Source organism: Salvia hispanica, chromosome 1, assembly GCF_029641045.1.
Source record: "Salvia hispanica isolate PSC_SH4W2 chromosome 1, Shi_PSC_v1, whole genome shotgun sequence".
Lineage (NCBI taxonomy): Eukaryota > Viridiplantae > Streptophyta > Magnoliopsida > Lamiales > Lamiaceae > Salvia > Salvia hispanica.
The window spans coordinates 67,691,876-67,714,151 of NC_142692.1; the positions used below are offsets into that span (position 1 = coordinate 67,691,876).

The window sequence follows — 22,276 nt, forward strand, 5'->3', positions numbered from 1 at the left end:
TATGTAATGTTGGTAATTTTGTTATGGGAATATGCTGTTATTGCAAGCCTCCTTTATTTCATGAATTTTGTTTTGGTTCTTCTATGATGGATGAATTGACGAGTGAGGTAAACACTTTTTTTTTTATAGTAAATGGTAAGACGTTTTTTCTTCGTTCAATTGAAAGTTCTGATTTTAAAGGATAAAAAAGTTCAATTGAAAGTTCTGATTTTAAAGGACAAAAAAGTACTTAGATGAAATAGGATATTAAAAAAAAAAAACTCCCATAAAATCAGCAAGTACTTACTAAAACCTTCTTGGAAAATTTTCATAGAAATCAACACCCGATTAAAAAAAAAGAAAGCTAAAAGTCGAAGAAAGACAAGAACTACTCGATTATTTTGGTAATATGTTTCCCTTCGACAAATAGGTTATAAATTTGAGTCAATTAACACAAATATGAGTTGCAACTAAAAAAAAACTCATTCTTTACCAAAAAAAAAAAAAACTCACTAGAAGTCTAGAAGCATCTAAATTGACAATATTAGTGAAAACCAACAACTAAAAAAGTTCAATTATTCCGTTTCATTTGCAAGGAAAAAAAAATCTTTATTGTCTTCTTTAAGTTGAGAAAAAATCCACCAAGAAAACAAAGGAAACCTATAGTTTTTTTATAAAAAAAAATCCAAAAGATCAAGTAACCATTAAAGTAAAAACAAGTATAGAAAAAATCTAAAAAAACAATTACTAATAAATATAAATATATAGCCCCCAAAAGCATAAACAACTCTAAATAATGAAACTTATTTTTATTTTAGACGAGTACTATTTACCTTATGGTACTATCCATTTGTTTTTCCTATTAAAAATTATCTATTCATTTATTCTAGACTAATACCTTTCCAAAATAGAAAGGCCCATCAAAGCGAAGGCCCGATCCGCTGAGAGTCAAAGTCGGGCTTAGCCCGACCCGATACTCAAATAAATCCTATATAAAAATAATAAAAATGTTGTAAAATAAAATGAATAAATCTCTATAAAAGAGAGAGAGCAATACAGAATGCAGAGAACGAAGAAAGAAGAGAAATAGAAAGGTGAAGAAGAAGACGACGGAGACACTGTGACAGCGAGAGAAGACCGAAGCTATGGCTCTTTGGGGCGAGGGAACTAGCTCAGGCGCCGCCCCCAGCGACGGAGCCGCCGAGGACGAGGACGTCGCCGTCGGTACGTGCCGAATTCCTATTCGCCGACGCAATTTAGGGTTTTAATTCAGCTGAGGCCGTGCTCGGATTGGCCGCTCGCAATTCTCAGTGGCCGTGCTGTACTGCGGTAGGGTTAGCTTCTCGCGGTTCTGAATTAGTGTCGTTTTGAATTGGCAGATGACGATGAGGAGGACTACGACGAGGCGGAAGGGGGAAACCGCCTCCTAGGGTTCATGTTCGGGAATGTCGACGGCGCTGGTGATCTTGATGTCGATTATCTTGATGAGGTGGTTATTATGCGATTTCCTTTCGTTTAGAATTTCTTATTTTTTAGTGGCGGTTAGCTCCGGAATGAACGACAGGATTGAAAAGAGAAAATTGAGCAATGTATAGGATTGTTTCGAGTGTCGAGTGGTTAATCCTAACGGATTTTAGTCAACTGAACTTTAGCTATACAGGACTGGAAAGACAAAATTGGATTATGTGATGTATAGTCGTGTTGGTAGTTTCGAGTGCTTAATCCGGAAAGATTTCAGTCAACTGAACTTTAGCTATGCACTTATACTACGCTGATTATAATGATGGGGAGGGTCGACGAATTAGAAGGCAGTTTACTAGATGCTTAGAATGTGGCTAGTCCTCTACCAGAAAATCTGCTATGTTTATTTGCACAATTAAAAAAATTCTGAAGTATTATGGTTGTTCTGGAAGTATATGATTGATGCTTTGGTAAATGGTATGTTTATGCCCAATGTTTTTATATGCCAATGCCAGATTCTCTAAGTTTAGTACACATTGTGGCCCCTGATAGAAGATTGACCAATTTGAATAAGAAGTGTAGAGATATGTGGACTTCCATTCAAAAATTTAATATTCAGTTGTTGTTAGAATGAGATTTTCACAGTTATGATCCATTTGAGTAAAAAGGTTTATGCTTAGTGTAGTTCTCCTGCAACAGTTGTCTTTTAAGATTATACCTATTTTTTAGTTTTTACCCTTGCGATTCGTGCCTTTTATATTTAATAGTAAGGTGAAAAATTGGGAGCTTTCTTTGTTGCTGCTGATGTGAGAATTTTGAAAGGTGCTCATAGGCTCTTTGTTAGGTTTCTTGGAAAATGAGACCATTTCCCCATTATCGTGTATGAAACTAGGTTCAGTTTTTGCTCGTATCATCCTGAAATAGTTTGTCATCTCTTTCCTATTTTTCATCTTTTTTGGGGTTAGATGGGGTAATGTTGAGCTTCTTTCCTGGTTTTCAACATGTCCAAGCTCTTTCAATGTTAACAAGTCCCCCAGCTTGAATAGAATCAAACATACTATTTTTTGTTTAATAAATACTTCAAAAGAGATGTTGTGTTCATAGAATCCACCATTGTTACTATTGAGGTACTGCCACGGTTTAGGATCCATGAGATAAAATACTATATATATGTAATTAATTAATTAATTATTATTTCTGAATATCTAACTGTAGTAAAATTCTGAAGCGATTTTTAAAAATTGTTTGCATATTGCTATTCTTGATAATTCCAGCAGCAAAATAGCTTGCACAATAACATCTTGTAGTTGGTTGGAACAGCATTAATATTAATATACTAATAGGTGGAAACGGAATAATTAATGTACTATCTAACAAGTAACTTTATGTAAAGAGTATGTACCTTAAAATGTGATGGTTGTGATTTTAGGAAATATACCAAAGTGTAGCAGTACCTATACTGTAATTTGGCTTTCTGATTGTCAGTTGGTTTTGAGTTTCATCTGGAGCTTGGTTCGATATTTGTAACAATTTCTTAACGCCAAGCTTTAACTTTTAGTACCCCGATAGCAGAGAGATTATTTGGCTGCCATTGTTTATTAATCAGAAAAGCATGTAACAAAGAATGTACATCTGATATAGACATGTATATGAGCATCCTAGTTAGTAGAATAGAATGATGAATTTTATTAACCAAATCTCTGTAGAAAATTATGGTGAAGGCTTGTATGCTCGCTACTTTGCACTTGGTCTTGAATTTCTATAACCCGAAGGGCTGTTTAACTAGATGCATAACTACCACCTGAATTGGTTTCTTATGAGCTGAAACAGAACTGTAGGAACTGTCAGATGGCTTGTGTTGCCTATCTAGTGTCTACTAATCATTTTTCTCTTTAACCATTAACCCTCCTTCCCTTACTATCCTTTGCTGGATGATGCACATGCTAAACTACAAATCTTCTTTCAGGACGCAAAGGAGCATCTTTCTGCACTGGCCGACAAGCTTGGTTCTTCCCTAACAGAAATAGATGTATGGAAATCTTTATCACTGCTCAACCATGGTTATTAATACTAGATCAGATCTTAGTGGCTGCTGTTTTATAAATTACGATATTATTTTTGTAACTAGTCACAATGGCACTGTTATCAATGCTGAATAACTTTTTTTTTCGTAATTGGGTTCCAGCTCACTATGAAATCACTGCAGACACCATCAGACGCTACAGATCAAGGTGATTATGTATGCCAATTAAAACAAACGGAAAAACTTTATAAATCTCAGTTAATATATTCTAGTTTTTCTAAGTGTAGTGTGCCATTTTTGTGTTCATTAGAACAATAGTTGCTCATGGTTTTCTACTAAGTAGCAAGTAATGTTTTAGAAGTTATTTTCTGTAGTGAATTACTACCTAGTGGCACACTTCGATAATTATCTTGTTAATATACTAATATATGTGATCTTAAAGTAGATTCTTTTATTTGGGTGTGGTGGAATACATATTTAGAAGTAATATGTGCAAGCATGTATGTTTTCTGGGAGAGTCTTCTGGTGAAAAGATATTGCTGTATGCTTTTAAATTCTTGGCATAAGTTAGAGTTTCCAACTTTATATGCATGTACTGGATGTTGGACCTTGGTTTTTATAGTTTACCCCCAAGGTTGGTGAGAGTTTACGCCTTAAGCTAAGATGTCATGCATTTGACAAGGTCATTCATTGGGTACTCATGGCATGATGAACGCTGCATATGGTGCTGAATTAAATGTGACTTTAAATGATGACGATATGTTATGTGATAAAAATGTTAATTAGTATTAAGATTTTCTTAGCTACCCCTTCAATTTACTTCTAGAATCTCTTGGAGCAGAGAAAGAAGTTTTCTGGCTTTGATGTGGATTGTTAAGTAATAAATTCTTGAAACGCCCTATGGTCCTACAGTCCCACTAAAAGAATGTTGCATGACTTTGTGTGGGTGTGTAGATATATCTATATGTACTTTTTTATTCAGACTGTCTCAAACTCCCTGTTTTAAGTTGTGATTACAAAGCATGTTGAAAACTTCAGCTGTTAATCCAACAAAAGTATACGAAACTTGCTGGGCGGTCCTAATCAATTTTACAACCCCAGTACGTTTTTGTTACCTGTTTCATGGTTATTTAATGAAATGCATTATGCTATGTCATATACTCGTTTCCTTGGAAAGTTACACATTTAAGATTACAATCTCGTATACTTTTGTTTTCTCAACTGTCATTAAACCTTTATTAGCAGAACTTTCCATCTTAACACTGACATATTCTACTTAATTTTTTTAGTTCGAATTAGGCTTTAACTTTGCATTGCATTTCTATCAGAACGTGCTACATTTTTTCCTTTGGTCCTGATTTATATCTTTCCCCCTTCCATTTTCTCCCATGCAAACTAGATTATGACAGAAAGGCAGAAAATGCTATTGATTATGAAGACATAGATGAGCAATATGAAGGACCCGAGATCCAATCTGCTACTGAGGAGGACTTTTTGTTGCCAAAAAAGGATTTTTTCTCCAAAGAAGTTTCAGTAGCGTCTTTGGACAATCGAAATTCTCTTTTTGATGATGAAAATTATGATGAAGATGATGATTTGGAAAATCAGGATACAGGTGGGGAAGACCATGCTGAAACTCAACAGTTGTCTCCATCAGGTTTTACTTTATTTAACAAGCCTCTTTTTTAAGTAGTTAATTGCTGAATTTGTTTTGACTTCATTTGCGATCTTCTCTGGTTTTTAGTTTGTGCATGTGGTAAAAATATTCTGTGAAGACATATGGCATGTAACTTACTTTAACATGTTAACTCTTGGACTTTCTATCTAAAATGATACACTCATTATTGTCTGAGGAACCTAGCAAATTCATTTCTAATAGTAAGAATGAAAGGGAACACATAGACAAGGAACTGATGAAATCCTTGTCCACTAATGCTGGGTTTCGTCATGAATATTGGAAGATGAACCATAATTCTTGCTCCAGGGCAATCTAAACTCTGTTTATTTCACTACGCAGTTGATCTAGACATCTTGGCCAAGTTTTATAATGGAATATGTAATGTTATCCTTTTTAATATACAATTGATTCTTTTCTCCTTGACAGATGAGCAGGATCATAAACATGAAGCCATTTCTCTGGACGAAAGTCTTCCAGATGATGATCTTGCTCCTGAGAAAAGTACAGATATGGGAGATTCTGAGGAGGTTGGCTTTTTGTATATTTTGCATTTGTGTCAATTTCTTGAAACATCTGAAAGGAAAAAAAACTGTGATTTTTTATACCTCCTAAAAAGGATTTGCAAGAGAATTTTCCAGATACATCTAAGACCCAACTCCTAACACCGTCTTCTTGATCTTCTTTAAATGCCTTTCAATTGCCTTAGCAAAGAAATATTATTCTTGCATTCAAAATCTTGAATACGAATCACATCCAAATCCCAACGAACTGAAGAGCAAGAGGTGCCATGAATCAGAGAGACAAAGAAGCAATAAGTTTATATTGGTAATGAACACCTGTGTGTTTAATACTCCATTCACCCAATGCGCAATCAATAACTCCTCATTGCATCTTTCTATAAAAAATAGTACCCACTCCGTCCCATTCTAAGGAACTCATTGTCCTTTTTGGATCTCCCATTCTAATTGACACATTTCCGAATACTGAAACATCATTATCTCTACTTTATTCTCCCTCCACTCAACATACAAAACAAAACTGCATAAAATCATTGCCGATCTTAAGAACTGGAAATGCTCCACTTAGAGTGGGACGGAGGGAGTATTTAAGAAGCATGTTTGTTAGAACTTAGAACATTGCTATTAGCATATAAACTTCTTACACAACAACTAATGATTGATTCTAAGTATTAAAGAATCGGGGTGTTTACTTTAACCAACTGAAGTTTCAAAAGGTTTGTGTTTTAACCTTAGTTCTACAAGATTAATAGTTTGTTAAAAAAATATACCTCAACCTCTATGTTCATTCTATTAAAACCCCTTCTTGTCCCACATCGACAAATGGTGATCCTGACTCCTTTATAAATGAGTGAATAACCTTCCCCCCTTATAAGGCCTATTAAGGGGGTGAGTGACCCATTCTAACATGGTATCAGAGTGGGCCCAAGTCGGTGATGAGTTTTGTTGTTGCAAGTGTGGAAGTCCCATGATCATTTTGGCCCACACATTGCGGGGGTGTACTAAACCCTTTCTTGTCCCACATTGACGAAATGATGATCCCGACTTCTTTATAAATGAGTGGGTAGCCCTCCCCCCTAAATGAGGGGGTGAGTGGCCCTATTTCTAACACATTCCATGTTGCATCTTTTTTTCCCTGAGTTCATTGCTTTTTTTTTTTGATGAGTGAACAACTAATCATATTTAATGTTTGAAGTTCTACTACCGACCTAGAACATGGCCTCTCAGTAGGCTTCCCTGTCCTTGTAAGCTCTATGTTAAATATTTGTAACGTTGGTTTAAATGTTAGTGTTTCTAAGTGCCTCTCCTGGAAGTAGCTAGATGTGGTCCCATTTATGAATACTTCTTCGGGTTCTTCTTTTTGTCCTGTACGATATGATTTCATATTTCATGGTACAACTTGTCATGTTTAAGCAGGATGATTCAAATGCTCTGGATGAGTCAGTTGATGGTGACATGTCTTCGCTGCTTCCTGTTCTTTATGTAGAGGATGGAAAGGCAATCTTGCGGTTCTCTGAGATTTTTGGCGTTAAAGAGCCTGTGAAAGCTGCAAGGAAAAGAGACCGGTATCCGATACCTAAAGGTGGGTATGATTTGGTTAAATGATATCTGTTCTGATTAACAATGCCTCGTTGCTCTTTTAATTGATTCGAGAAGCAGTCTGGGCTAGCTCCACTCTTTATGAAATTTTGGTGCATTTACTCTATTTAGTCCTTATTGACATTACACCTTACAGTCTAAAGTTATTACTGGCTTGTAGTTTACTAGTTTTCTGAGCCAGCGAATCTTCTTCTGTTTTCTGATAGAGAAATACAAGTTGTTAGAAGTTTCTGAGAATGTCGAGGAAGACGAAGAGAACTTTATGAAGGCACCTTGCCAAGATATTTCCTGGATGAGACGATATGGTGCAAAAAGTGACGTTTACATGGGTGAAATAGGTGATGCATTGATACCAGAAACTGTTGGGGGATCAGGAAGGATGTCTGATGGACTTACGAGGGATATGAAAGATTCCTTTGTTAATGCTGAAGTAATGAAAGATGAAGTGTCGCTGTCTTATTTTCCGGAATGGAACACTAGCTTTTCTTCCAAATTCTATCCTCTTGACCAGGAAGATTGGGAAGATAGAATTGTTTGGAATAACTCTCCATCGTCTATTGACAACTTGGTAGAGAGCTGTGAGCTGTCTGGACCTGATTCTGACACACTTGGTGACAAAGAGAGGGATTTGAAAGCTGAACCAGGAACTGTGGAGTCGGAATTCCAAACTGAGTCGCATGACAAGCATCATAACTTATTTGAAACTAAATATTCCATTTTGGTGGAGCCTTTTGACTCTGACGGATCCCGCTCTACAGACCTTATCATCTCACAAAGTAGATACCATCCCCAGCTTCTACGATTAGAGTCCCAATTAGATGATCATGGTACAAATTATGGAGCACTGAAAGATGTTGCCCCTGAAGCAAGGCTTTGTAGTGATGCTATTAGACGTTTCAATGAGCTCACCTTACAAAATACAGATGTAGTTAAAGGATCGTGGATAGATAATGTTATCTGGGATCCACATCAATCTATTGCAAAGCCAAAGTTAATTCTTGACCTCCAGGATGACCAGATGCTTTTTGAACTATCAGATACAAAGGATACTGAACATCTGCGGCTTCATGCAGGGGCTATGATTGTAGCACGCTCTCTGCATCCCAGTAGTGGGGATGTACTTGACCTGCATAATCATGGCATTCTATCAGCGGGGCGGTTTAATATCTCTAATGATAAATTCTATTCAAACAGGAAATCCTCCCAGCAGCTGAGATCTCATTCTAAAAAGCGTCCTGTTCATGGACTTAAGGTTTTGCATTCAGTGCCAGCACTTAAGCTGCAAACCATGAAAGCAAAGCTGAGCAAGTACGAAATCTGTTTCGATTCTATTTCTTTGCATTTTCCTCCATATGCATTAATAGTAGCTGCTGATGCTCTAATCAAAAGAAGACTTTCTAGGAGTTTGTATCTCAGTCTACTTTCTAAACTACATTATCTCAGTCTACTTTCTAAACTGACATGCCTTTTTAGCATGCATGTTGTTATATGAGTAATCTATGTGGCTTGTGGTTATCCTCCTCTACACGTTGTGGGCCTGATTGTCTTGATTTCGTGCCTTTTTACAATAAGTGCTTTTCGTGAATTTATCTTAGATACCTGTCATAGATTGCTTTCTTGCTTAAGTGTTCCTTCTATATTATGAGTTCTTAGCCAAATTCCCATTTTCTTTACATCTATTCTATCCTAGTTGTGAAGTAATTGTTATTTTTGCAGCAAAGATATTGCTAATTTTCATCGTCCAAAAGCTTTATGGTATCCTCATGATATTGAGGTGTCATTAAAGGAACAAGGGAGGCTAGTCACACAGGGATCGATGAAAATAATTTTGAAGAGTTTGGGTGGCAAGGGGAGTAAACTTCACGTGGATGCAGAAGAAACCATCGCCTCTGTGAAAGCTAAAGCTTCGAAAAAGCTAGGTAGTCTATTTCTTGGAGTGGTGTAAATTTTCTGAACATTTTTATGTAATATTGTCAATCATGAGTATTAATTAATATCTTTCTTGTAGATTTTAAACTATCTGAGCCTGTGAAAATATATTATTCTGGGAGGGAGCTTGATGACAACAAATCTCTAGCCGAACAGAATGTTCACTCAAACTCAGTCTTGCACCTTGTTCGGACAAAAATACATCTATTGCCCCGGGCACAAAAGCTTCCTGGTGAAAACAAGTCGTTGCGTCCCCCTGGAGCTTTTAAGAAGAAATCTGACCTTTCAGTAAAAGATGGTCATGTTTTCTTAATGGAGTAAGTTAATAAGTTATTTTGGGATTTCTGTGTTTTGTTATAAAGTAAAGAATATGAACTGACGTGTTATTATTAGTTCGATCCAGTTTTGATGTTTTCTTCAATATATTTGTTCTGTTATTCAAGTAGTTATAGTTTCAATTTTGCATCTTTTTTCATTGAGTGAGTTCATATATGCTCATGGCCTTTCTTTTGGATTGTGTTTATAAGACGCTGAGAATATAATATTTAATCATGGGATGAAATACAAACAAGTGATGTTTTCAATCACGTGACCTTTTTTCATAATGTGACATGATCCCTCATAGCAAAAGTGATACAGCATCAATGATCCTTTCACTGTGCTGCATTATCAAGTTATTTGTGGTAATTGCATCTTTTAAAAACCATATTTGTGTCATTATTTCTAAAATGAGTTGTGTTAAGGTCGATTTTAGTCATGGTGAGGCTAACTGTTCACTAGCTTAAGTTATAATAAGTATATCAGAGGGAGTCATCCTAAATAAATATTTAAAACTTGCAGTATTTTCCCGACAAAGCTGCATTGTAATTGCATCTGCATTTTAACATATTACCAGAAGTTGTAACTATGTACTACTCTATAGAAATTAAACATGTTTATAGACCATATTGTTGTTTTGACTTTGGTCTATCAGCCTTTCTGCTGATTGGCTTTTGTCTAATGAATGATGCATACCTTCATTAACTTTTCAGCTGATATGCTAAAGTGTAATTGAATTATACTTCTGTTCGGGCCATCTTCTCTATAGAGTATTCAACCTAATTGTATGACTGATATAAGTTGAGTTTTTTTGCTTATGTTTTTTCTTGATAAATTTTATATTTCAGGTACTGTGAAGAAAGGCCTTTGCTTCTAGGTAATCCAGGGATGGGTGCAAGACTTTGTACATATTATCAAAAATCGGCACCTGGTGATCAAATGGGAAACTTGATGCGGAATGGTGATAATGGTTTGGGGAGTGTTGTCACTCTTGATCCAGCTGATAAATCCCCATTTCTTGGAGATATAAAACCTGGTGCAAGCCAATCTTGCCTGGAATCTAACATGTATAGAGCACCCATATTTCAGCATAAAGTGCCATTAACTGATTACTTATTGGTGAGGTCTCCAAAAGGGAAACTTTCCATCAGACGCATTGACAGGATTGATGTTGTTGGACAACAGGTTATGCCAGTATTCTTGTTAAATTTGGTCTTGTTTGGTCTGTGTGTGAGATACTGTCTGCCCTATCATCTTCTTCCTTTCTAGCGAAGTTGCTTTTTGTGTTTGTTTTTTTTTTTGTCTTTTTTTCATCTCTTCTGTAAATTGAGGGAACTAGCCCATATTTTCAACTGCTACCGATATTGAAGTCTTCAGATGTTTGATAATGTATGTTTTCTAACTTGGATTCATTCAATAGGAGCCTCACATGGAGGTTATGTCTCCTGGGTCCAAAGGTGTCCAGTTCTATATCATGAACAGAGTTTTGGTACACATGTACCGGGAATTCCGTGCTTGTGAAAAACGTGGGTTGCGTCCTTCGATTCGTTCAGATGAGTTGGTATCACAGTTTCGTAACTTGTCTGAAACGTTTCTCCGGAAGAGGCTGAAAAATTGTGCTGATTTACAGGTATTACATCTTGCCTTATGTTATCCTTGTGTTGTTCTTGATCCCACTTGATAGCAGTTTTGATCCCTCTTGACGGCATTCGTTTACTTGGCTTGCTTATTCTTCTATGGTGAGTAACATCTGGTTCTTTTTTTGTGTGGGCTATTAGAGGGGTCCACATGGGCAGTATCTTTGGGTTATGAAGCGCTCTTTTCGCATTCCTTCAGAAGAAGAACTGAGGAGGATGGTCACTCCTGAAAATGTGAGTGTGTTATATTTTTATCCTCTTTCCTTCATTAGATGATAGTATATGCTGTGTGAGGGGTTTGTATGTAAGGTTTTTTCAAGCTCAGAAATTTGCCACAGCTTATCAGGGTTGGCCACCATTTTTGTGTAAGCATCAAATTCTAATAAGAAGACTAAATAAAATGCATTGTTCTTTTATCTCTCTTCTTTGTTTGGAATTTGTATTGTATTCTTTTGGTATGTGTATATTGTTTTCACAAATTCCTGTTAAGGTTGACTAGTAAAACAATGATGTTGAGATTTCACTGCTTGATTGTATGTGTTGTTAATTGTTATGCCACTTATGAACCAAACAAATAAAGTGTGGCAAATACATCTGTTACTTCTTTTGTTAATGATTCCGCTGCCCTAGCTTAAACCTATAGTTGTTGAAGGCTCTGGCTGCATTTAAGGTTGTCAGAATTAGATTTGTATATGGTTTAAATTGGAGAGCAAGTTAGTGCTTTCCTAGTTCAGTTAGTACTCTTATGTATATATAGGTTCTTTGATCAATAGATGAATATAGAGAGTTTTCCACAACTTCATATTCTACCTTTAATTTAACAATGTACAAAGGCCTCATATCCATTAGGTGCAATTAAACTGCATGCCTGAGTAAAGCTATGATCATGAACGCTAACACTTGCAATGCACCCAAAAGGTATAACTGTTCTTTCCTCAAAAAGTATCTGTTAGAAATGAGCAATCATAACGAGAACAGAAGAGGCACGTTGGCAACAATTACTCAGATTATAATTTATAATAACAACCAGCGGCCAGTTAGTCATAGTCATTGTCATTGTCATGGAGACTTATTTGGTTTTGCATTTATTGTAATTGGCTACATTTTCCTACTTAACACTCTATATTGCTATTGACATTCCCTTTACTTCTAGATATATAGGCAACATGCCAACATCGCAATCAAATTCAACTTGTGAATAAAAGCCATCAAACTTACCCGCAAATTTCTAAAACCAGTTCAGTTGGATTAATGCCAGTATTCTCTTAAAAAATTCATATGAAGATACCCAAGAAAATCTCTGACGTTTGTTGGTCTTAGAAGTTGATTAAGATTGTCTGTTGGGAGGTAGGGAAGAGAAATTTTAAAGAACACAATTTTCACTGATTCATTATTCGGTTCCTGTGCATGAGTGACTATATATGTTCTGCTTATGAATAAGCTTTCCCAATTATATGCTTAGCAAAAAGAATGTCCATAGTTTATGACGCTGAAAGAATTGTATACTAATTTGCAATTTTGCTTAGGTCTGTGCATACGAGAGCATGCAAGCAGGTCTGTACAGGCTCAAACGTTTGGGAATTACAAGACTGACTCTTCCTGCTGGTCTTTCATCAGCAATGAATCAGCTTCCAGATGAAGCTATCACTTTAGCTGCAGCTTCACATATTGAGAGGGAGCTACAGATAACGCCATGGAATTTGAGTAGTAATTTTGTTTCCTGTACAAACCAGGCAAGCTACCTATTTCCCGTTGTTTTGCTCTGGGGGGATATCCCTGATGTTATATCTGTCAAATTTAACATTGAACGAGAAATGTGCACCTTTTCTGTTCAGGATAGGGAAAATATTGAGCGTCTGGAAATTACGGGTGTTGGTGACCCTTCAGGAAGGGGCCTAGGTTTTAGTTATGTTCGCACAACTCCTAAGGCCCCAATCCCAAATTCGATGGTGAAAAAGAAAACTGTTATTGGTAAAGGGACAACTGTTACTGGAACTGATGCAGATCTACGCAGATTGAGCATGGAAGCTGCGAGAGAGGTAAATGTGATTTGAACTATTAATTATCTCTTGTTATTGTCCAAAAATAGTAGTCACTCCAGGTGAAATGCTGCTAATTGTTCATTGTGTTTGCATACAGCTTCTCCTTAAATTCAATGTTCCAGAGGAGCAGATTGCAAAACTAACTCGATGGCACCGAATTGCTCTAATCCGCAAGCTTTCAAGTGAGCAAGCAGCATCAGGTGTCAAGGTTGATCCAACAACAGTCAGCAAGTTTGCTCGTGGACAACGAATGTCCTTTTTGCAACTGCAGCAGCAGACAAGAGAAAAATGTCAGGAAATCTGGGATCGACAATTTCAGAGCCTCTGTGCTGCTGATGGAGAGGAAAATGAGAGTGAGTCAGAGGCTAATAGTGACTTGGATTCATTTGCCGGGGATCTGGAAAATCTTCTGGATGCAGAAGAATGTGAAGATGGCGAGGAGGATAATTTTGAGTCCAAGCGTGACAGCATGGATGGTGTTAAGGGGCTAAAAATGAGAAGGCGGCCACTCCAAACTCAGCACCAAGAGGAAATCGAAGATGAGAGGGCAGAAGCAGAAGAATTATGCAAGATGCTCATGGATGGTAAATATTTTTTTTAATGTGACAACTATATTATTACTAGAAGAGCTACGCTGCACTTAGTAATCCTTCAGAGTCTTTTATTGGAGGGCATCTCTTACTTAGAAAAATAGGTCATGTGGTTGACTTGCAAAGACAATCCATAAGATACAGATGTGCAATAATACTCTATGCTGCTTGATTTCCTTTGTTGTGCAGTATCAACCTCTGTTTGATAGATGGCCTGGTATAGAAATAGGAGGCAGTTATTGCAAGTATGATTGTTCATTATTCTTTCTGCTATTAAGATTTGATGTGATAATCCATGTTTTATACGTATTTGTCAATTTGTATTTTTACATTCAAAATTTGACTATTGACTGTTTTGCAGATGAGGAAGCTGAACGCAAAAAGAAGAAGAAGACAAAAACTGCAGCAGAGCAAGCTGGGTTGTCGGTTAAGTCAAAGTTTAGTTCTGAGAATGGTGATGGAATCAAGAAAAGCAATGCAGTTTCTAAGAGATTCATGCAACCTGAAGGATCCTATCTAGCAATGGAGAAAATTGCTAAAGACCAAAAGGAGGTGTATAATTGTTATGATACTGCTTCCATTTGTTCGTATATCCATCCATATCTTCTGATACTCATGCTTGATAACTAGGTTGCATAAATTCTTTTTAAGTTCTAATCATGAAATCTGCAATTCTGTACTTCGATACAGGGAGACTACTTGTCAGCTAAAAGTCATCTTCCGGGGAAATTTAAGGCCAAGAAAAAGAACGAGTTTGAAGTACTTAGCAAAAAGGTGAAGATATTGGGGGATGGAATCACTGTAAGTTTGCCACTTAAACTGTGATGCATTCTCAGTTAGACCTGCAGTATCCGAATTCCCAATATTAACTTTGCCCACATTACTATTGTTTTTGCATCGATTTGAAGGATAGTGCTTCTGAATACCTTGTGAATTCCCCGCCACCCTTCTTGCTGTCTGAATTTCCGTTCTTATTAACACGGGTTGTGTGGATGAATTTTGACATCGGTTGCTTTAAAATGTAAAACTAGGTGATCAAGGAAAAGAAATCCGCAAGGGAGAGTTTTGTCTGTGGAGCATGTGGTCAGGTACGCGTAAATTCTGAATGCAGTATTATGTTCATCTGGATATTGTTTCTTAAATGTCCCATTTCCTATCTCCAGCTTGGTCATATGAGGACCAACAAGAACTGCCCCAGATATGGGGAAGATACTGACACTCGAGTAGAGAACATCGATCTTGATCGGATAGCAGGCAGGTCTAGTTTTCCAGATCAAATAGAGCAGAAACCCCATGTGAAGAAGTTAATGCCAAAAATTGGGCCAAAAGCTGTTGGTTCAGAAGCACCAGAAGATGATAAACCAACTTCGAAGGCAAAAATCCTGAAGGTTAAATGTGGCTTGACGGACAAGCTTCCTGATAAACATACTCCCACAAACTCACAGAGCTCTGATAGACCAGTTGCATCAGATGCTGAAACGGGAAGCAAGTCTGTTGTAAAAGTCAACAAAATCACATTTTCAAACAAGACGAAACCGGATGATGTGGTTGAAACTCCTAGGACCTTTCTGATAAAGCCTCCAGTGGATGTTGATAGGGAGCAATCCCGCAGCAAGAAAGTTATAATCAAACAACCAAAGGAGATCATTAATTTTGAAGAAAACAGCCAGGATGGAAGTTTTGGCTTTGACTACAGGAAAACAAAGAAATTAATGGAAATATCAAGTCTGGACAGACATATGGAACATGAGAGCAAGCACTACTTTGAAGAGTCTTCAAGGATGAGAGATCCAGAGAGTAACCAACTGTGGGTCGATGAGAAAAGGAGAACGTTTGACAGACAACAAGAAGTACGAAATAGAAGGGGAGAGAAATTGAAAATGATCGAAGACCAACCAAAGTATGAGTTACTAAGATATGAAGAAGCCATTCGAAGAGAGAGGGAAGAAGAAGAGCGTCAAAGGGCGAAGGATAAAAAGAAAAAGAAAAGAAAGCTTGAAGTAAAGGATGAATATTTTGATGATTTCCCTCCTAGAAGAATCGACAAACGGATACCAGATAGAGATAGAATGGTGAGGAGGAGGGCAGAACCTGAGTATGCAAGGCCCTCTCCAGATTATGTCCCCGCTCTAAAGCGGCGACGTGGAGGAGAGGTGAGTAGTCTAAATTTTTGTAATCCCCTCTCTTGTTGAGTTGCTTAACATCCCCAACACTACTAAAACTGCAAGTTACTTGAAACCCTTGTAAAACTAATCGATGTGAAAATCACAATTTCAGGTTGGCTTGTCAAACGTCTTGGAGACTATTGTCGAGACGCTCAAGGCAAGGAAAGAAATATCGTACCTATTTCTAAAGCCAGTTACGAGAAAGGAAGCTCCTGACTATATGGACATCATTAGTCATCCTATGGATTTATCTACGATCAGAGATAAGGCAAGGAGGCTAGAGTACAAGAACCGAGAGGATTTCAGGCACGACGTGTGTCAGATTGTGATCAACGCTCATACGTATAATGACCGACGGAATCCAGGTATTCCTCCTCTTGCAGATCAACTTCTCGAGCTCTGTGACTTCTTGTTAGCTCAATACGATGCAGACTTGACAGAAGCGGAAGCTGGGATTGAATAGATGATAATAGGCAACGCGCGTGGGATGGTTATTTTTTCGTGTCCCCTCCCCATTTTTTCGGTCAATTTGTATTTCTCTTGCAATTTTGTGTTTTTGAGATTTTTGTAGCATAAAATTCGCCAAGTCTGTACATCTGAATGATCCCCAGCTTTGATCATAGGTTATGTTAAAAGGTGTGTAGATTAGTTATAGGTGACAAAATGTATAGAATGTGCATAGCGGCAGCCCCTTTTCCTATCCTCCAAATTCTTGCCAATGTATCTTGTATGAAATCTTTTATCCCCTTCTCTCATTCTCATAAATCCGATTTAGAGACGTTTATCAGTTGGTAAGATGTTTCTCGTCGAACTGATAGGTTGGGATTTTGAGCCATATAGTGGGTGTAGTGTGATTAATTGATAAGATGTTTCTTCTTTTAACTAAAATGAAAATCAATCGACGTTGCTTGTTCCACAATATATATATCATTGAAGGGAGATATCAAAACAAGAATGCATCTAAATCTAGAAATGTAATCCAAATCTTGGCCTTAGGATTAGATGATCTAATGGTTAATAATTTATCAAAAACACGGGTCATAATTAAGCAACTTTAGGTCATATAATATTGTTCTGCATTTCTGTATTTAAATATAGTATCCTCGAATATAATTAAAAGGGGAAATACATAACGATATAGTAACACACAAACAAGATATACTAACACACAAACAAGAAAATCAAACAAATAGTACATTCATACGCACAAGTAAACAAGTTCTTAAGGATTTATTCCTCGACCCTCTGAAGATTCGATCGTTTCTCCACGATTCGAACGTTCCAAAACGGGTACTATCGAGCCGGGTCGGGTCAATTCAATCCAATTCAAAACCACCATTGATGAACAGCAATCCCCTCACTCCTAATCTTCCCATACAACTCCACACACTTCCAATAAGCCCTCCCTTCCTCCTCTCTACAATCCAAGAACAACTCATCCACCACACAAATCGTCTTCTCCCTCAGCATCCTCTCCGCGGCCCTCGCCTCCGCCTTCACCACCACGAAATCCTCCGCCCCCCAATCCCACTCCCCCTCCACGCCATACACCTCGAACTCCTGCCCCCGCATCGGATAATTCTTGTAGAACCAATCCACCGCGCCATCCTCATCCGCAACGAACACCCGCCTCCGATACCCGTCCAACGGATCCCCCATCAAATCCGGCAAGTAATTGAACCTCGATTCCTTCTCCACCCGCGGAGGCTCGAGGTACACTCCCTCCAATCCCTTCAATGCGGCTTCCTTCTTCCCACCGCCACCAATGCCGCCGCAAACCACTCCCCTCCGGCCGCCGGAATACCTAACCGCGGCCGAATTTTTCCTCATCGCAACCACCGTGTTGCCGTTGATTCGCCGGAGGTACACGATTTTGAAATCACGCAGCAGCCGGATTTCCGCCGAGATGTCGCCGCCGAGAGGCGCGATCGCCAAACCCCCGCCGCGGATGGCATCCTCCACCAGCTCGATCCCGCTGAAATTCGGCGCGTAGATATAATCAAACACCTGGTGTGCATCCGCCTTCACACTAAAATCGACGCCGGCGCTTCTCAGGAAGGCGAAATCGAACTCGCCGGCGGCGGCGGCGACGAAGCCTCTGTGCCCCTCCGCGAGGAGGCCTTCATCCTCCAAGTCGCGGAGGAGAAGCGGCAGATTCTCGATCCAATCAGAAACAACTCCTTCACTTGAAGCCGCTCGGATAATCGAGCCGATCGAGGGCAGCGAGAGCAGAACCACCGCGAGGAACAGCGATCTCGACACCACACGCAGGGATCGCGAATCCGGCAGCTTGACGACGAAAACGGCGTCGTAATTCATCTCAATTTCGAACTCATCCGGCTCGTCAATGTCAATGTCGCTGCCGCCGCTCTTAATCCGTCGGGCCCGGCCCGATTTGTCCATCTAATTCAATTCAACAGTAGCCGAAATCGCAAATCAGCAACGAAATCTAGATAGATAGAGAGAGAGGGAAACAGAGGGGGGGAGGAAGGGAAGGGTTTTAGCGAGTGCAGAATCTGGCGGCGGTGTGGTTTCCACCCACGAGAGCTACACGGTTGCTTTGGCTTCTACAGCGGAGGAGCATCAATTGCTTGATTCTCGCAACTTCCATCGCTTGTATTTCTGTTGAGGATTCAATTGGATTAGGTTTGTTGGAGTTGGTTTCACATGATTTCCCAAAATTCCAACTGAATTCTCACACAGAGAGAGATGAAGATGGAGTGGTGTGGGAAAGGAGAAGCAGAAAACAGAGGGTTATATAATATGAATTTTTTATGATAAAAAATATTTTTAATATAATTCTATCATTATAGTAATAATTGTAGTAGTACAAGATTTTGGTGTTTTGTGGTGAAGGTTTTATTTCTCAATGCACTTTGAACTAACGAAGGAGGATGGACTACCAAATACCAATCCTTTTTTGTACAAGGACAACTCACACATGTCAAGCTTATGGGCCGTGATTTGAATCCCAATCTATTAATTGGAGTGAGAAATACCAGAGTATTTACCAATAGTGTAATCCTAGGATGAAGGATAGTTGTCTTTCCTAGTAGCATCCGCATCTCTGTTTCGATGCAGGCCCGGTCTCGTCTCGGCGAGACAGCATCCAGACGGTGATGCGGGTACTCCGTCTCGTCCCGTGTCCCTCAGTGGAGAGGAGGCTGGCGAGCCATCTCACCACGCGCGTTGGCCATGTGGTGAGCTCCCGTTTGTCCGTGACGCCGGCCCGCGAGAGGGCGTCGTTTATAACCGTTGAAAAATGGCTTTTTTTTTTAATTCTGAAAAAAGTTGAAAATAAAAAAAAATCCCCCCAAAAATACTAGTCGTTTATAGCCCTTTTTTGAATATTTAAATTTTTCTTCTATTTTTTTAAGCCCTCAATCACTTCTATAAATATCAAATCATTCCCACAAATTATCCACTATCAATTATGTATTTTTCGTATTTTCGGATGTTATAATTTTCGTGGTTTTTAATTTGTTGGAAATAAAATTAAAAAATGAAATTGAATGAGTAGTTAAGGGATGAGATGTTTAAGAGATGGAGGGTTGCAGGTGTTGTCTCTTAGCTAAGAGATGTGGTAAAAACTGCAGTGGAGCCCATTAATAATGAAGGGATGAGACGGTATTGAGACAGAGATGTGGATGGTATAAAGGATAGGTGAGCAACACTGTGAGGATGAATTTTTATAAATAGATAGACCTAGAATAAGGATGAAAGATGAAAATTTTAAAGACATGTAGTTGTGATACCGATGGGTATCGACGGTCGGACGGAAATTGGCAGACTGGGTGGTGAGATACTTTCTAAAAATTGAGGGAAGAGGAATCCTTGGGTGACTATGGTTTTTGATGCTTTTATAGATCTCGGTATCTTATGTTGTTTTGACTCTCTTTTGTGTTCTGAAAAAGAAAATTTGAAAAATGAGCTTATAATTTTATCCAACTTGCATTAATTAAGTTACAAAATATTTAACAAAAGGTAATATAGATTAGAGGGAACTTTTAGGTCCACCAACTTTGACAAAGTATCATTTTTAGGTCCGTAAACTTTGAAAATATCATTTTAGGTCCATCAACTATGGATTAATATCATTTGAGGTATTTTGAATTTTTATGGACGAAAATGCCTTTAAGACCTTCAAAGGTCAATTCGGACAATTCTTTCGCCAATCATCTTGCGTCAGAGACATAGAATCCAACAATTTTTAACGGCAAATTTTATATTTAAATTCGATTTAGATGTTAATTGATCTCCATTTTGAAATTCATCTCCCGAATGACAATCCAAATTAATAGCTATCTAATTTCAAAACATTTTACTTTAGCCAATGACAACACCAAATTAGTATCATGATACCACATTAGTATCAATTCATTGATTATCACGACAAGGAAAATTCTCTACTTTTTCTTCTCATCAATATTATTGAGTCAAGCTCAAATTTCATGAAAACGTGAAACAAAATTAAAAGAATCCAACTAATTTATTGGCTAATGAATGGCAGCACGTAAACAAGATTGGAGGATTGCTATAATTATTCAATAACGATTGGGGAATGCAATAATTTGAAATGGTTGTCAAAGGGCCCAATGTCATACTACGAGCACTCCCAATGGAGGTGGCGAATTCTCGGCGATAAATCGCCGATTATCGCCGAATTATCGCCGGCCATTGTGGCGAAGTCGGCGATAATTCGGCGATAATGTTACCGTTGCTTCGCCGAGTGGCGATTTATCGCCGGATTATCGCCGAGCGATCGCCGGCCACTGTGGGCGACGCTCGGCGATAATCGGCGATTTTTAAAATTTTTTTTTTTTTTTTTGGCCGAACGGCTATTTTATCCCACCCCTATAAATATTTCATCCTCTTCCTCCATTCATCACCCACAAACTTCATTCACACAAATTTTCAATCTTTTTTCTCTCCATCTTTATTAAATGAGTTCTGATTCATCGTCTCGTGCTCAGTCCGACGAGGAAATATCACATTCTTCTTCCGAAGAAGAGGTACCTCCCGCTCCCACCGGATGGGATGTAGCGGGTTTCGCCAACAACCCAATCAACAACTATATCTCCCGCTGCATACAAAGCGAGATCGCTCGAATGCAGCAGCCACCCCCCCAACGGCCAATCCGCCGGCGGCGCCGATACATCCCTCGCAACCACACTGGTGCGCACGATCGGCTGTTCGCCGATTATTTCGCGGAGGAACCACGTTATCCGGCAGATGTATTTCGTCGCCGGTTCAGAATGCGCCGCTCCCTCTTCCTGCGCATTGTTAATGCGTTGTCCGCGCGTTACCCCGAGTTCCGGCTCCAGCGAGACGCAGCAGGGAAGCCCGGACTATCGCCCCTACAGAAATGCACTGTTGCCATCCGGCAGTTGGCATATGGAGGGTCCGCCGACATGTTCGATGAGTATCTGCAATGCGGCGAGACGACTGGCAACGAGTGCCTGAAGAATTTCTGTCAGGGCGTGCGAGAGATATTTGGGGAGCACTACCTTCGCTCGCCGGACGCAGCTGACTGCCAGTTCCTACTGGATTGGCACTGGAGGACCCACGGCTTTCCGGGGATGCTCGGCAGCATCGACTGTATGCACTGGCAGTGGAAGAACTGCCCAACCGCGTGGCGAGGCCAGTTTACTACCGGCTACAAAGGTACGCATCCCACCATCATTCTTGAAGCCGTTGCCGACCAACGGCTTTGGATTTGGCATGCTTATTTTGGTATAGCCGGGTCGAACAACGACCTAAATGTTCTCAATTCCTCGCCCCTTTTCAACGAGCGGATCAACGGATTAGGCCCCTCCATCGAATTCACGGCCAATGGCAATGTGCATAACATGGGGTACTACCTGGCTGACGGCATCTATCCGCAATGGCCCGTGTTTCTGAAGACGATCAGATGCCCACTCGGAGATAGAAGAAGGTATTTTGCCCGAGCGCAAGAGTCTGCGCGCAAGGATGTGGAGAGGGCATTTGGGGTGCTCCAATCGCGATTTGCACTGGTAAAGGGTCCGACGCGCTTTTTCTACCAGGGGGATATTGCCGATATCATGTATGCGTGCATCATCATGCATAACATGATCATCGAAGATGAACACGAAGGCGTCCTCGACGTCACCAACGACCCAAGTGTTGCATCATCGAGTCACGGTGTCTCAACCGAGTCCGCCCGCCAGGGTGTACCGCACAACGAACATGAACGGTTCCAGGCGTTCATGGACATACACCAGAAGGAGGCCCATCAAGCACTACAACACGATATCATCGAAGAATTGTGGGCAAATAGAAACCGCGCCCACCGCCCTTGAATTTTTTTTTCTTTGAA

General features: G+C 39.3%; 2 protein-coding genes across 2 annotated transcripts; one reads left to right on the forward strand and one right to left on the reverse strand.

The window, feature by feature from the left end:
* The first annotated feature begins 1,029 nt into the window (after positions 1 to 1,029).
* On the forward strand, positions 1,030 to 16,694 carry HAF01 (HAC13 protein (HAC13)). Its single transcript, XM_048119160.2, has 21 exons — positions 1,030 to 1,203; positions 1,359 to 1,468; positions 3,407 to 3,469; positions 3,626 to 3,671; positions 4,863 to 5,120; positions 5,568 to 5,668; positions 7,076 to 7,241; positions 7,465 to 8,566; positions 8,975 to 9,177; positions 9,267 to 9,504; positions 10,354 to 10,690; positions 10,926 to 11,135; positions 11,284 to 11,376; positions 12,669 to 12,875; positions 12,978 to 13,181; positions 13,282 to 13,768; positions 14,136 to 14,326; positions 14,465 to 14,575; positions 14,806 to 14,862; positions 14,938 to 15,927; positions 16,052 to 16,694. Exons 1-21 carry the CDS (start codon positions 1,125 to 1,127, stop codon positions 16,400 to 16,402), a joined length of 5,604 nt encoding a protein of 1,867 aa, XP_047975117.2. The 5' UTR covers positions 1,030 to 1,124; the 3' UTR covers positions 16,403 to 16,694.
* A 355-nt stretch (positions 16,695 to 17,049) lies between these two features.
* LOC125185553 (uncharacterized) lies at positions 17,050 to 18,691 on the reverse strand. The gene has a single exon (XM_048082109.2). The coding sequence runs from the start codon at positions 18,340 to 18,342 to the stop codon at positions 17,266 to 17,268; it is 1,077 nt and encodes a 358-aa protein (XP_047938066.2). The 5' UTR covers positions 18,343 to 18,691; the 3' UTR covers positions 17,050 to 17,265.
* Between the last annotated feature and the right edge of the window lie 3,585 nt (positions 18,692 to 22,276).